Raw genomic sequence first — 15,573 nt, forward strand, 5'->3', positions numbered from 1 at the left:
GTACTGGCGAGGTGAGTAAGTGCAGGTAAGATGAGGATGAGGTTTGAGTGGGTGTGAGGGGTGATGTGACAGAGTAGTGTTGGCAGTGCAGAAGGAGATGTGGGGTGGGGGCGGTGATGTGGCAGTCGGAGTGTAGGGGAATGAGTAAGTGTACTCACTTTGGCTGACCTACTTAGGTCACTGCAGCGCCTCCTGCACTGTATGCAGGTGCGCAATATGTTGGTGGTGCAGGTGACCTCCTCTGCCACCTCGAGCCAGGCCTTCTTGGTGGCAGAGGCAGGCTGCTTCCTCCCGCCCGCCGGGGGGGGAAGATCTCTGTCCTCCCCCTCCTCCTCACCCCATCCAATGATACCTGGAGTGAGGCATCATTGAACCTGGGAGCAGCCTTCCCCCTGGGCTGCTCCATGCTGTCATTTTTCCTATTTCTTGCAGCATCAGTCAGTGGAGGACTGCCCCTTTAAATAGAGCTCCTCCAGCTGACAGACCTTACTGCGCATGCGCAGTCCGCCCGCCGCGCAGCTTAGCAGCGGGGAACCCGGAACAAGAGGTAAGTGGATCCAATCAGCTTGCAATTGCGCGCGGGGCAGACTGATTTCACCGGGCGTGTTACCCACGCGCCCAATCAACCCCCCCGCTGCGAACCCGCCGCCCTGGTAATATCGGGCCCTTAATGTTCAATGATTTACTTACTGAAAATATGTATTTAAACAATTCTGTTTATTTTAAAAGCAGTTACTGAATTGTTGTCCATCCAGTATTTTCTCAGTCACATAGTTGATGAAGATACAGCAAATGGGCATTACACCAAATCTGAAGCTATGCATTAATGTTGGGGCTCAAGTTCTGCTACAGTACTTATTATAAAAGAACTGATGTAAAGTACTACATACCACAGCATAACTTCGAGCAATCTCACTTATCAAAAGGAGTTGCGTGGCGCAGTGGTGCGTAGAGATAAGGATGGAAATTATGATCAGCATTTGATTCTATGAACATTTAATGTGCTCATATCAAATTCCTCTCTGTGCTATTTTAACACAGGCATTGACCTGTTTAAAGGTCTAATGGTTAAACCTGTTTCAGGAATAGCACCGATCGTAATTTCTACCTTACAGAAAAAGACAGAGAAAGAGAGAGAGTGAGAGAGAAAAAGTAGGGCCAAAGGGAGTGGAGACACAGAAGAGTCAGAAAGCAGAAGAGATAGGATAGGTTCAGCAAGAGTGGCAGTGGTGGGCTTCTGCTTTTTCATAATTCAGCTAGCCCCGATTTGAGTGCGGTCCAATAATTGTACATAATTATGTCTATATGACCTCTCATTTCGGTATATTTAATTTCAGAAGATGATGCCTGAGACTACACTGTAGGGATTTATAACAGCGTGCACTATGGACAGAGGTTCATCTCCTGACAGCAGGACAATCAACTTGTTTGTAATTCTAATTTGGAGAAAGTTAATGAGCTGGGACTGGTTCTAAAGTTATTAATTTTAGGAACAAAATATCTTTGTTGCATAAATCTGTTACCTAACTAATTCAGTTCGAAGAATTCTAGGAACACATTTCAATAGAATAAAAATCTTAGTTAATTATAGCTGTGGAGGTAATCAGATTGTTGAAATGTGCAGAGTTCATTTAATAACCCTGATCCTGGAGGTAGTAAAACCCTGGCCACACCACTGCCAATGATGAGGGAATTAATGTTACCATACATTGGGGTGGATTTTCCTGTTCCTGAACCTGGGACTATTGAGTTGTCTGGGTGCAATGGATACAGGAAAATCAGGTGGGGAGAAACACACACATGTAAGGTAGCTGGCCCAATATTCCTGTGTTTGTTGTGTGTAAGCAATTCAGTAGCCTCAAGTTCAGGAAGAGAAAAATCTGTCCCAATGTCTCTCAGCTTGTATAAACTTCTAAACCTACCAAATCAAAATAGCCAGACCTCTCCAGGAATATTCCGGCCAGGAAGCTAGTTTGGCCACCAAGTCTAAAGTCTCGTTGGCCATGTGCACAAACATGTAGAAAAACAATATGTGAAAGTTGCATTGGTCACTTCAGGCCCCACTCATCAGGTTGAGCCATCATTTGTATGAATACAGCTGCCACTCTCAAAATTAGATTTCATCAGCACCAAAAATGATGGCAAGGGGTGGAGCTACAACCCAGCTGTATGATCCAGGTGTCACTCACAGTACAGTTTGTAAAGCAAAGCACAAGCAACTAAAATGAAATAACACAATTTTTATAACTTAAAATACTGGAGTCAGAGTCACAAAACAAAACAAATCAAGTTAAGGATGGTGCCAATTATTAATGAGATTAACAGCAAAAGACTCAGCTGTAAACTGGTCCCTAAATGCTTGAAGCACACAACATATAACAGAGCTTCCTTAATAACAAAGTCCATTAGATATTGATAAAGAATGCAGCCAAATTGTTCCATAGATGAAAGGGTGGGGGGGGGGAGGAAGTTCCATGACACACCATCCTTTACATTCCAAATCATGCAGTAGCACCAGAATTCTTGAGGTCACTTCTTTTCCAATTATTTGTTTATTTTCTCCTTCGGCCACAATATTTTCCCATTGCACAAGGTGCACCTTCAGAAACACAAAAAAACAGTTCAATTAAAGACAAAATTATTTCTATCTTAAACCATAGCTATTCAAAAGCAGGTCAAAGTTAAATAATTGGTAGAACTGAATTTAAAAGGATTATGTCAAATGTAAGATGACTTTCTGAATTTTGTTAACATTATGGATCTCCTGTGGCATTGCTCACCGAGCACCGAGATGGAAACTGGGTTGTGGGCCGAGAAATTTGTTGGCGCCATGCCCAGCACCTAAGTGTCCAATATTGCAGGTGGTGTGTGGGTACACATTTTGCACTGGAAGTGCGTTGCGCACCATATTGGTAAAGGCTCCTGCTTAGGTGACCAGGGCCTATGCCAAAGCAGGCATTAGATCCTTTGTATATGCAACTAGGAGGCCTGTTTCAGGCCCCTTTATAAAATTCGTTAACATGCTGCAGTTAGTATTCTCATGCACTTGGCAGCCAAACCAGTCATTAACGCGACCGCTATAGGCTGCCTCCTGAAAGGTAATTTGTAACTTTTTTACCTACTTTATCGTGGAGCGGGGAGGAGTAGGAGTGCTGCTCCCGGCTCCACATTAAATTTGTGAGCCGCTGCTGGCCATCACTTGCCCCCCCCTTCTGATTGCTTTCCCCCCGCCCCCCCCGGACTCTGCTTACAACCTCGGCCGCCATCTGAGCTGGCCAATCTTCATGCTTGCCGGGACTGGCGAGCTGCTTCTGGGGCCTTGACTGGTGTTTGCAGCTCACCGGTAATAAACAAATGAGGCCGATGGACCAATTTCCTGTGGTCCTGCCACCGGCCTCATTAAGCGCAAGCGCTGCTCTGGGATCGTGCCATGATTCGGGTGTGATTCAATTTCTAGGCTGTGATGTTCAGCTGCTAGCCTGGACTGTCTCCTTACGTTCAATGATCCAAATAAACAAATCCAGGTAATTGCAGCTACTTATAAATTGCTGAAGTCAATCAGAGGGCATGCAAATTTTAGGTTCTGGGCCAATGACTGGCTTTCTTTCTTTTCTTAAAAAGATACTTTGCACCTACAATGAAGTGTAACATCTTGTGTGAGACAGACATGAAATAGATGCAGACTTATTTGGGGACTTTCCATGACATTTCTGACAGGATAAGCTGTTTCGCAAGGACATGGGGTTTATGTCAAGCAACACACAAAATATTATTCCACTTCTAAAGTGCAGCTGTGTGTCCCTTTAAGGACACACTATGTCACTTCTGTGCTTTCCTAAGTCATTAGGAATAAGGGAGATAAATGGAGTTGAGGTACAGATCAACCATGATTCAACTGAATAGTGAACAGGCTTGAGGGGCTGAATGGCCTGTTCCTATTTAGAGGCAAACTTTATTTATGCAGATCCTCCAGGTCCATTAGAGGTCAGAGAGGCTTTTTCTTCTATACCTTTGTTTGTAAGTGTAATTTTGTAAGTATAATCCCTGGAATCAATTCAATTGTATTTTCTGTTTATGGAAAAGTTTCATTGTGCATTGGAAATAACTGTCTTTCTTTCTTTTTTTTATGCTTTTTAAGAAATTTGCACCCGTGTCATTGTCATACCTGAAGTCTGCATCTCAAAACTAATATTTAAATATACAAAATAAAGGGGGGGGGGGGGGGGAGGGACTTTCAACTTGTGAAAGCCCATTTTACCTCTAAAAAGTAAGCGCTAAGGCACCGAAAGTCGATGATCTCACACAGCTGTTTCGCGCACAGAATTTTCCCATTGCCACTTTGAATCGAGGCTTCTTTTAAATGTCCAGCGTGGCAGCCTGAAATCGTCAGTCTTCTATGTACGCATGCTATTTAGGGTGCTGCGCTTGTTTCAGGACCCAAATGTCCTTTTCAACAGCTCTGGCATCCTATTTGCCATTCTAAATCAGTCGCAGAAATCATGGGTGTGAACAGACTGGAGTGCGCCACTTCTCCAAAGGTTCATCAGCTGTTCTCAGGTAAATCACTAGTTAAGTTTATTTGGACTGCTAGTGTGCTGCTTTTGAGCTTTTTGGGAGTTTTGGCTGTTGGAACTGACAGTAATTGTTTGTGAAAATAATTTGGTGAGTCAACAGAGGATTTTTCTCCAGAGGCTTCGGACACACATAGCTCTCCAGTAGAAGTGCCTGGAGACTATGGAAATAGGATGGGATTTCACTCACTCAACATCCAGCTGGTGTACAACAACATGCAGAGCATCATGCAGGTCTCCTGGTAGCTGCCATGATGGCTTCATGCCTGTGGCAGTCCTCAATCCTAACGGGTCAGAGGTTAGGGACAAAGGCTATCCTCTCCAAAACCTGGATAATGACACCTTTTTTTTTTATTCGTTCATGGGATGTGGGCGTCGCTGGCGAGGCCGGCATTTATTGCCCATCCCTAATTGCCCTCGAGAAGGTGGTGGTGAGCCGCCTTCTTGAACCGCAAACCTCAGGAACCTAAGAAAAATCGAGGTGCAATCGGTGCCATGCCTCAACTAAAGGCCTGATAGCACAGATCATAAGTCTCCTGAAGCATTGCTTCTACTACCTAGACAGGTCTGGAGGTGTACTGCAGTGTAGCTCCCAGAGAGTATCCAGAATCGTTGAGAAGGCTCATCTGCAGAACGTGGCATCACGGCTGCTTTTGGGGCAGATGACTTAACTGGCTTTGCAGCACCAGGACTGGCATTGGATGAGTGGGTGGCGGAGAGCAGGCTCACTATCATTCTGAGAGACCACGCAAATGATGCCACTGCCACTTGCATGGGGCAGCGCCTCAGCACTCCCACTGATCTGTGGGAGAGCAGACTTAAGGAGTGCTTTGATGTCTTGGAAGCCCTTATCAATGTTTTCTTTCAAGCTTAGTTAACAGCAGGAATGGTGAAGTCCAGAGCCTGCATGGCCTCAGTATATGCATCCCTGAGAGATGCTGCCAAAGACTCCTGGATAGCAGGCCCAACTGCACTCTGCATAGAGGTTACTGTATGGTCTACGGTAGACTGCATCAAATTTAAATGAAGCTTGAACCTGAAAAAAATTGAGCCTCACGCTGACGTCATAGGGCAAGCGACGTGGTGACCCCGCACACTTCGTGTCTATGTTGGGCGCAAGTTGAAAGTCTTCCCAGTATATTTATATATAGATACAGATGTGTCTCTTCTGTAGTATTATAATAAAAAAGTACAAGAGGTGCAGCCTATAAGACTGGCCTCAGTATTCCAAGGCTTGGGAGGGTAAAAAAAAAATTAGCCAGGGTTACTGCATTCCGATAATCCCTTTTGGAAAGTTATGCATATCTCGTCATTGGATGAGGACAGAATTGAACTCGGTTGTGATACACTGATACCTTAACCTCAATATCTGTGAGTTAGCATAATTTAGCAAGCCTCAACACTTGGGGGAAGGGGTTATTATTATTTAGCAAGCCTCAACAACTGGGCTATGGTACCTGGTTGTGACCCTCAATAGGTGGGAGATGACAGAGGCTGGAAGCCAAGATTTGGGAACATGTTATCACTTAGCAAGCTTCAACATTTGGGTTATGGCATCATTTGGCAGACTCAACACTTTCGAGGATGGCAGTTTAGTGAGTTTCAACATCTAGGAGCTAGCACCAGACAGCGAGTCTTAGCAGTTGGGGATGGTATTATTCATATACGTGTGTGAGTGTATGGAACTAGTAATGCTGCTTGAAAAATATGGTTTCAACATATACTTGGACACAGAATGACATCCACACAGTTACTAGGAACCTGTTGCACCTCAGTAGACAGACATACTTACTGTTTGTAATGTGTATGTTATGAGCTTATTAATGTGACTTAAGGATCAGTTTAACTGCTTAGCTTTTAGTTAGTGCCTATATTAAATAATGTGTACATTCAATGCAAATGAATATGGTCTTAATTGCTCATACCTCTCCCATAAGGATACCCAAACTGGCCCAGCGCACCATACTGCCTAGGAGGTTTACCTGCAACACAGACAAACTCTGGCCCATTAAACATTGCTAAATCAGAATGGCACTGTACATCCTCTTTCATACTGGGCTGGGATGACTTGTTCATTTATTAGAAAGCTGGTGAAAAGAGATTTAAAATAAAAACTCTGTTGTATTTGCACTCATTACTTTGAGAAGAAAAATCATGATTTATAAATCCACTGGAATTCTTTGAGAAGGTAACTCAGTAGTGGATGAAGGCAATATAGTAGATAAAATTCATTTGGATTTTCAATGGACATTTGAGAATGTGACACTTTTAATGAAAGTTAAGCCTCATGGGATGCGTAGAAGATTGGCTATCTGGATTGTAAACTGGGTTGGCAATAGAAAGCAAAATGTATTGGTAAAAAGAAAAGACTGTAGCTGGGGTCAATGACGTGGATTTTCAGGGGGTGGGGGCTGAATATGTTATGGGTAACTGCTCTTCACACTATTTATAGGTGATACGGAAGAGAGCATTCTTGTAATATAAAATCAGCCGATGACATTAAACTATGTGGCCAGGTGATGAGTGCAAAGGAGATTGAAAGCATTCAGAGATCTGGATTAATTAATTAGGTTGGTTAAGGGCTGGCACATGTATTTAAATATAAGTAGATGTAAGGTAACATATATTGGAACTGGAAGCATAAAAGATATATACATAATAAAGAAATGTTCTTTGTTACCAAAGATGGAAAAAGATTTACTGACCACTCACTGAAAGTTCTCAATCAATCTGTAGATGTTATTAAAGGACAAATCAAGTAATGTGATGCATGTTGAGCATTTTAGATTACCAAAACTTTATATGGATCATCGGTGAGGTTACATTTGGAAGATTTTATGTGGTTTTGGGCTCCCCATCTTCAAAAGGATACTGGTGTGTTGAAGAGGCTCAGAGAAAAACAAGGATGATTTGGAGACTTAGTTATGGGGCTCAATTTTGAAATGGTGGTGGGTTGGCAGCAGGGTTGCGGGGGGGGGGGGGGGGGTGGTGAAGATGCACGTGGCAAACCCGATTTTTAAAAAAAACTTACCTTTTCCGATGCGATCGCGATCGCGATGTAATTGATGATGATTATAGTTGATTTTGGGTTTTGTGCCCAGCAGCTGAGAGGAGCTGCAATGCCGGGGGGTGGGGAGGGTGGGTGGGAGAGAAAGAGACATCATCCAGCGCTGGAACAGAGAGTGGAGGGTGCTGAAGATCGGGTGGGGAGCAGGGAAGGGGGACCGGGAGTGACAGATTGGGGGGGAGGGGGGGTGGAGAGTGAAAGATCGGGGGGAGGGGGAGATCAGGGATGGAGACATAGGGGGCTGAGGGGGACATCGGAGAGGAAGACATCGGGGAGGGAGACAGGGACATCGGAGCAGGGTGGAAAGGTAGGTTTATTTTGTTTTTTTAACTTTGTGCAATGGTTTTTATTTAATTTATTTTGTTTATTTTTCACCAGGTGTGAATTGGAAGCCATGGGAAAGCCGCCCAGGTAAGTTTAAAACTGTTTTAACTATCTACTTCGTCAGAAATAAAGTACCTTAAGTACCTCAATGAGGTACATTTGGTTCTTTAACTATCATCCCACTGGCTTTAATTGCCGGCGGGACTTCCGGATTCGTGAAGCGCGCGCGCGCACACAGGTGCTTCTGTGGGGAACCCGGAAGTCGCGGGTTGGAACCGGCTTCCTCACCCGCTTGGGATTTCTTCGATTTTCGCAGCCCGCCCCCCCCCCCCCCCAATGCACCCGCAATTTCCTTTGAAATTCGGGGCCATGAAGTAAGACACACAGAACTCATTTTCATCGGAGAAAAATCATAGGGGATAGATCTTTAAAAATTTGAGAGCCAGAGGTAATATAGATGTAAGAAGGGTTTAACTGGAGGAATCAAGTACAAAAGCAAAGTAGTGGATATATGGAACAAACTCTCAGCAAAATCAATTATTACTATCAAAATTGAACTGTTTAAACATCTCATTAGGAATGCGACTGAACATTAAAGGGACAAATATAAAGGGCCTGAAATTCTGATCAATGGCTCAATTTAGGCAGATCTTCCCCGTTTATACTGGCCAGCGTAACTTCGAGGTGGGGGGGGGGGGGTGAGATGGCTATTTTTTAATTCTGTAATTTAATGAATGATGTATTCTGACTGCCAATTTGTTTCAAGTTTGAAATTCCTTATTACCAAGCTGAATATATGGTACCTGCAGTCTGTAGATATCCCAGCTGTCCAGTTCCAGCTCCATATCCAACTCCGACTCCTGATAAGTAAGGTATTAGACATTATTGGAAATGAAAACCAGCTCCCACACCCCAGTTTTCTTCCCTCACTTCTCTCCAAAAGATGCTGACATCAATGGTCATTGGTAGCCTTCTGGTATCTCCATCAAATGGTCATTGTTTATGTGTGAGCTAAGACACTGTTATAATTTCTTTCTATGGATGTAATGTTTTCTCTTACTTATACTGCCACTCCTCCGCCTTCTCTGTTGTATCTATCCCTTCTATAAGTTCTATATCCTGCTATTTTAAGGTGCTTTTACATTGATACTTGTTTAGTTAGGATTGGGAGAGACTGGTATTGTGCACTGGCTCTCTGTTTTTACACTGCTAAATCTGGATCTCTTATCCTGGTGGCAGAATCATAGAGGTGCTTTTCGTAGGTCTATAATTCTGATGTCTAATGAGAGAGCCAGGTTTATTAACGTAAACATGGTGAGCTGGCTCACAGGTCTGGTGTCCCACAATCTGAACTAAACAAATGCTAGTGTAAAAGCACCTTTAATCTCCAAGCAGATGTCTTGGTTTCACCATGGCTCAGAATTTCCTCGGAGCTGCTCCTGATCCGCCACCGCAGCTCCATTACTCTTGTACTACACTGGTGTACCCACAAACAGTCCCAATTATCTTATGAAAAGCACTATTTGTTCAATGACTCATTTGCCCCCAAAATTTAATCAGGAACTCATTACCATCACCAAAGATTAGCAATAAAATTCATTTTCCCTCAATTTCCAAGCAAGATGCCTAAACCTTCTTTTGAGACCTCTGACTATCTTGGACATAAATTCCCACTTGCATAACCACCACTGGCTCATCTCCTACTCCTTGTACTAGTTTATCCATCCTTTCCTCAATCTTTGCACCTGGTAGACAAATCACTGCCCTGTTAGTGTTATCTTTATCAGAGAAAGAACTGATGATATATCACACCAGTAATCATCCCACTCCTTTCTCACACCACTGGTTTCTCCATGTGCTGCACTGTTTTGAAGCTGGTCTGTGCTAGAATGTAACAGTAGGATCTACTATTCAGCATCTTTATAAATGGTAATTTGTTTTTTTAAATAAAACCATATAGATTACTGCAGTGCTGTACCAGCTGCATGATGGGATAGCCTTGATTAGCACATTCATTCCTGCATAGATGTGCCTTATTACATTGCAGAAATTAATATAAGTTTACATTCTGATGTACATAACATACTGACCAATTATTTTACCATTTACCGACTGTCCAACAAATCCAAAAAGATTTTCACCATCACTATGCTATGGTAATGTTAGGGAATCTATCTGTATTAATGCATTTTTGGAATCCAATCTGTATTAACAATAGATCAATAGACTACAATACAACCCGCACAGAAAACCATTATGGTCACTGCACTGGGCAATTTTTGGGACGTCTAAGCTTGTATAACACCCACAACATCTTGCTCTAAAAACTGCTTAAAGACTGCATCATGGTGTTGCACCTTCTGCCGTGCAAGATTTTGCAATATTCTTTTTCCTTTAGTTTACAATGAAGTTGTACTCAGTATGGTTTCAACGTCAAAACTTTTCTACACAATCAGACACTTTTCCAGATGCACTACTCCACATAAACTTAAATTAGCAACAACATTATCTTTGGAAATTCATACAAAAGTTCAGGCTCTCTTCATGCGTGAGGCATATGAGGACTATTAAATGTATCAGGTCCTTACCAGGTTGATAATAGGGTAGGTATCCACCATAGCCTCTTTGCCCAAGCCCTGAGTATGAAAAGGACAATCGTGATTAATCAGCCTGTGGTTGGAAGCTCACTCTGTAAATTGATTTATCATTAAACAGACAGGATAATAATGATTTAGCAATTATTTTGTTTTGAATCTGAACTCAATTCTGTACTGTTTTCACTGTGTAAGGTGAGGTACTTGGTCTTATTCAACTGAAATTAGCTCTTTGAACAAATGAGTGCCATGTCATGCTAACTTCAGACAACCTGCGCTATGGCAAGGTAATGCAACAGTTCTCTTAATGTTATAGAAATGGTATTATTGTTCTGCCTAGGTACTAAAACCTGATAAATGTGGAATCGCACCTGTGTTACTGCAGGTTATTGAACCATTTTGGCCCTTTGAAATCTTATGACAACACTGATGCGGATTTCCTGATAGTATCAGCAAAACAAATGAAATATTAAAATATTCTTCTGCAGTCATCAGACCCATTGCCTTATGTTTCTAGTTACAGCAGCTGACAAACCAATTGGAGGTATGCCCTCATCCCTTAAGGCACCTGCAAAGCATAAGGTATGGACCAAGTAAGGATGTGGACAGGAGCACAAAGTGTACTGACAGATGAGTGTAGACAGGAGCATGGCTACTGTAATAGCAAGTGAAGGTGTGAACAAGAGAATGGGAACTGTAAAATCTCATCCGTGAGACATGACTCCAGCTCTCTCAATCCCAATCCTCCTAAACTGCTAGCCACCCAACTTCCCTTCCTGGCCCCATGCTAGCTGACATTGAAAATGGCTCCCTCTCCTGAGGTACTGTCCCTCTCCCTTTCAAAACTTTCATCATCACCCCCCTCAAAAAACACACTCTTGACCTTTCTGTTCTTGAAAGCCACAGGCCCATTTCCAACTTCCCCTTCCTCCCAGATCCCTGCCCAGTTCTCCCACAACTCCCTGTTTGAATCTTCTCGAGGGCAATTAGGGATGGGCAATAAATGCTGGCCTCGCCAGCGACGCCCACATCCCGTGAACAAATAAAAAAAATCCTTCCAATCAGGTATCCACTCCTCTTATAGCATCAAAAAGGCCTTAACTAAAGGCATGAATGACATTCTCTGTGATTGTGACCATGATGCATTATCACTCCTCGTCCTGTTTGACCTCTCTGCAGCCTTTGACACGGCTGGCCACACCATTCTCCTCCATTGCCTGGCTTCCATTGTGCAGCTCAGTGGGATTGCCCTCGTTTGGTTTTGGGCATTGACTCCTTCAGGATGATTTTTACTCTGAGCCGGGTACCCCATGCAGATACTCGTGTGGGGAACCCGGAAGTGAATTGAGTGCATTGCAATCTGCAATCGCATCTCAATTGAAGATAAGTATTTGAGCTTCCGGGTTTCCCGTGGCCAGACAGCCAGATTGACAAGCTGGCTGCTTGTTGGCAGTGAAAGCAGCTACAAATCAGAGAGGCGGGAGGAAAAGAAAAATCATCGGGCTTGGAAAAAATCGGAGGTGGGGGAAACGTGGATGACATCGGTTGGGAGGGTCAGCCAGCAGCGGGGATCAGGGGATCCAGCTAGTGACGGAGATCGGTGGGGGAGGGTCCAGCATCTGTGGGGGGGGGGGGGGATCGGCCAATCGCAGGGGTCCTGTCGGCCAAGTGAGCTTGTTGGGTCTGGATGAAGCACTCCTGCTCCTCTTAGCCCACAAGCAGTGCAATAAAGGCACTGACCTCATGTATCCGGCTCTTCCTACCTGCTTTCATCTGACGTAATGCAGAGGCGATGGGAATCCCGAACGGGTAAGGTTAAATTCATTTTAATGTTCCAATACACAAAACATTAAGGGCCCGATTTTAGCAGGGCTGCGGGTTCTCGGCGGATGGGCTAGCGGGCGCGTGGGTAACGCGCCCGGTGAAATTAGTGGGTTTCCCGCGCAATTGTAGCAGGCAAACCACTAATTGGATTCACTTACCTGCTCCTCCGGGTTCCCCGCTGCTGATCTGTGGGTCGGGCGGGCTACACATGCGCAGTCAGATCTGTCAGCTGGAGGCGCTCTATTTAAAGGGGCAGTCCTCCACTGACAGATGCTGCAACCAATAGCAGAGATGACTGCATGGAGCAGCCCAGGGGGAAGGCTGCTCCCAATTTAATGATGCCTCACCCCAGGTATCAATACATGGGGTGAGGAGGAGGGGGAGGACAGAGATCTTCCACCCGGCGGGCGGGAGGAAGCGGCCTGCCTCTGCCACCAAGAAAGCCTGGCTCGAGGTGGCAGAGGGGGTCACACAGTGCAGGAGGCGGTCCAATGACCTCAGTAGGTCAGCCACAGTGAGTACACGTAGTCTTTCCCCTACACTCCGTCTGCCACATCACTGCCCCCACCCCATACCTCCTTCGGCACTGCCAACACTACTCTGTCACATCACCCCTCATACCCACTCAAACCCCATCCTCATCTTACCTGCACCTACTCACCTCGCCAGTACTCACCCCGCCACTACCACGCAACCCAATCCTCATACAATCTCATAGCTCTATCCCATACCCTCTCGTGCATCTCTCTCACGGCCTGCCTCACTCAACCTGCCACCACCTGTGCTGCAGCCACAGGGCATGCATCACATATGTGCAGTAGGCAGCGTAAGGCAAACGTGTCGTGAGCATGAAGGGGATGCACAAGGGTGTTTGAGGGTTTGTCATGGTTGTTACCTATATTGAATTTCAGAACAACTCACATCACACATTATATTGGCACCACTACTGCCATGTCTTCGCGAATCCTGTCCGGTTTGTGCAATAATGCCCTTTCCTGAGGATCACAATGAAGACCCACACCCGATGCCACCCATTGTGTCACTGCAGAGTGGGTGTAGGTGTATTTGCAGGGCTCTTCTGCGCAGACGACTGAGAGACATCGGTGATGTCCCTGGTTGCACCCTGGAAGGCTGCGGAGGAGAAGTTCGGGAGGGCAGTGGTGACTTTGACAGCGACAGGTAGGAAGATGGTGCACGGGCCAGCCAGGAGCAGCTCGGCATGAAAGAGGCTGCAGATGTCCACGGCTACATGTCGAGTGACTCTGAGCCTCCGTGTGCACTGCTGCTCAGAGAGGTCCAGGAGGCTGAGCCTCGGTCTGTGGACCCTGTGGCGAGGGTAGTGCCCTCTGCGACGCATCTCTCTCTGCGGTAGCCCTCCCTCCTGCTGTACAGGTGGATGTGTCACAGCACTGTGTTGTGGAGCTCCACATGTCAGAGGTGGACGGCGTGGATGGCGAGGCTGGTGATGCTGTTCGCCCTCCGAGGAGGTCATGACTGCAGCTACGGCGGCCCCTATCCGCAAGATGTACATCTGAGGGGGTCCGCAAGGTAGGTACATGTCTCCGGACCCCGGGGTAAGTGTGCAGGTTGGTGACTTTGACCGTCAGGAGGAGGGTGGTGGAGGCCAAACTTTGTCCCAAGTGACAGAGTGGCCTCCTGCAATGGGTGAGGGTCTCCCCCCCCCCCCCCCACCTGTCAAATGGACCTTTGCAGCTTCCACAGGCTGACAGCTGCAACACGTCCATTCTACCTGGGAGTGTTTCCCCCAGTGTGGGAAACAGTCCCATGTTGTTCAAAAATCCCACATAGTCCCTTAATCAGGTCAGTTAATGACCTGAAATACCAAACTAAATATTGTCAAGTGGCATCCCGCTGGCTTTAATTGCCTGCGGGATTCCCACCAGCGGGGGCTGCGCGCACACGCCGGTGCATCAGCGGGAAACCCGGAAGTGGGCGGGATCGAGGTGGGATCTGGTCTCGCTCCTGGATTTCCCGATTTTCGGGGCCCCCCCGCCGAGAACGCACCCGATAGCGGGTGCTAAAATCGAGCCCTAAGTACCTCAGGTTAATGTTTTGCCGCTTTAAGTATCAGCCCACTGGCGGGACTTCCTGGTGTCTGCCGTGCACACGCATACAAACCTGCCTGGGTTAAACCCAGAAGTGGGCGAGTTGGAGCCGGGATGCGGTCCCGCTCCAAAAACCTGTTACTTTAATCTCCCACCAACCCCCAACCCACCCATTCTTGGGAAGTTAAAATTTACCCCCTTGTATCTCATGTAAATGGCCATTCTTCATGTCTGAATGTGAATAATGTGTTGTCAGGCCACTTGACTATGGAGGACATCACCCGATGCCTGCACACATGCACATCCAAGCTATGAGAAACAAATTGAGCTACAAGAGGCTGGTGGAGTATGCAAGGCCAGAAAAGTGTGGTGTTTAGCTTCAGTAGGAGTTCAGCATAAGAGGGAGGTAATTCAGCAAGGAGTTGGAGTTGGACAGGAGGTTTTTTTTCTATAACTGATTGTTGAGGTGGAAATCAGCCATGGTCTAACTGAATGGTGGAGCAGGCTTGAGAGGCGGAGTGGCCTTCATCTATTCCTATGTTTGGACCCTGCTGTTACTCATTGGTGTCTTTTGTCATGCCATAATTTGAGATAAAATTACTGAGCGTTTAGAAACATATGGTTTAATCAAGGACAGGCAGCATGGATTTATTAAAGGCAAGTCATGTTTGACAAATTTAGTAAGAGTTTTTTTTGAAGAAGTGACCGATTGGATAGATACGGGAGTGCAGTAGATGTAGAATCTATGGATTTTCAGAAGGCATTTGATAAAGTGTCTCACAGGAGACTTGCTGAAAAAATTCAGGCTTATGGTATAAGAGCAAATGTAGTAGCATAGATAGAAAGTTGCTTGATGAACAGGAAAAAGTTAGGGTAAATGTGTATTGTTCAGATTGGAGAAAGGTTGGAAGTGGTATATTCCAAGGGCCAGGGCTGGGTCTACTTTTGTTCTTGGTATATATAGATGATTTAGGTTTGGATATAGGGAATAATATTTTGAAATTTGCTGATGATACAGAAGTGGTTTGGCAAACAGTGAGAAGGACTGTAGAAGTCTTCAGGAAGACATCAACAGGTTACCAAAGTGGGCAGACAGGTGGCAGATTCAATTTAATGTGGATAAGTGT

The 15,573-nt window shown here is 45.3% G+C and overlaps 1 protein-coding gene across 13 annotated transcripts in view; it reads right to left on the reverse strand.

The window, feature by feature from the left end:
• Positions 1-698: 698 nt before the first annotated feature.
• Positions 699-15,573, reverse strand: part of LOC137344858 (elastin-like) — a 306,346-nt gene continuing 291,471 nt past the window's right edge. For all 13 annotated transcript variants that reach the window (XM_068008078.1, XM_068008072.1, XM_068008082.1 and 10 more), the window contains 4 exons: positions 10,551-10,598; positions 8,766-8,822; positions 6,497-6,553; positions 699-2,599 (listed from right to left, as the gene is read on the reverse strand). In XM_068008078.1, coding sequence (XP_067864179.1) covers positions 2,553-2,599; positions 6,497-6,553; positions 8,766-8,822; positions 10,551-10,598 — 209 coding nt within the window. In that variant the 3' untranslated portion in view covers positions 699-2,552. The remainder of the gene's footprint in view (positions 2,600-6,496; positions 6,554-8,765; positions 8,823-10,550; positions 10,599-15,573) is intronic.

This window comes from Heptranchias perlo, chromosome 28 (assembly GCF_035084215.1).
Source record: "Heptranchias perlo isolate sHepPer1 chromosome 28, sHepPer1.hap1, whole genome shotgun sequence".
NCBI classification, from domain to species: Eukaryota; Metazoa; Chordata; class Chondrichthyes; order Hexanchiformes; family Hexanchidae; genus Heptranchias; species Heptranchias perlo.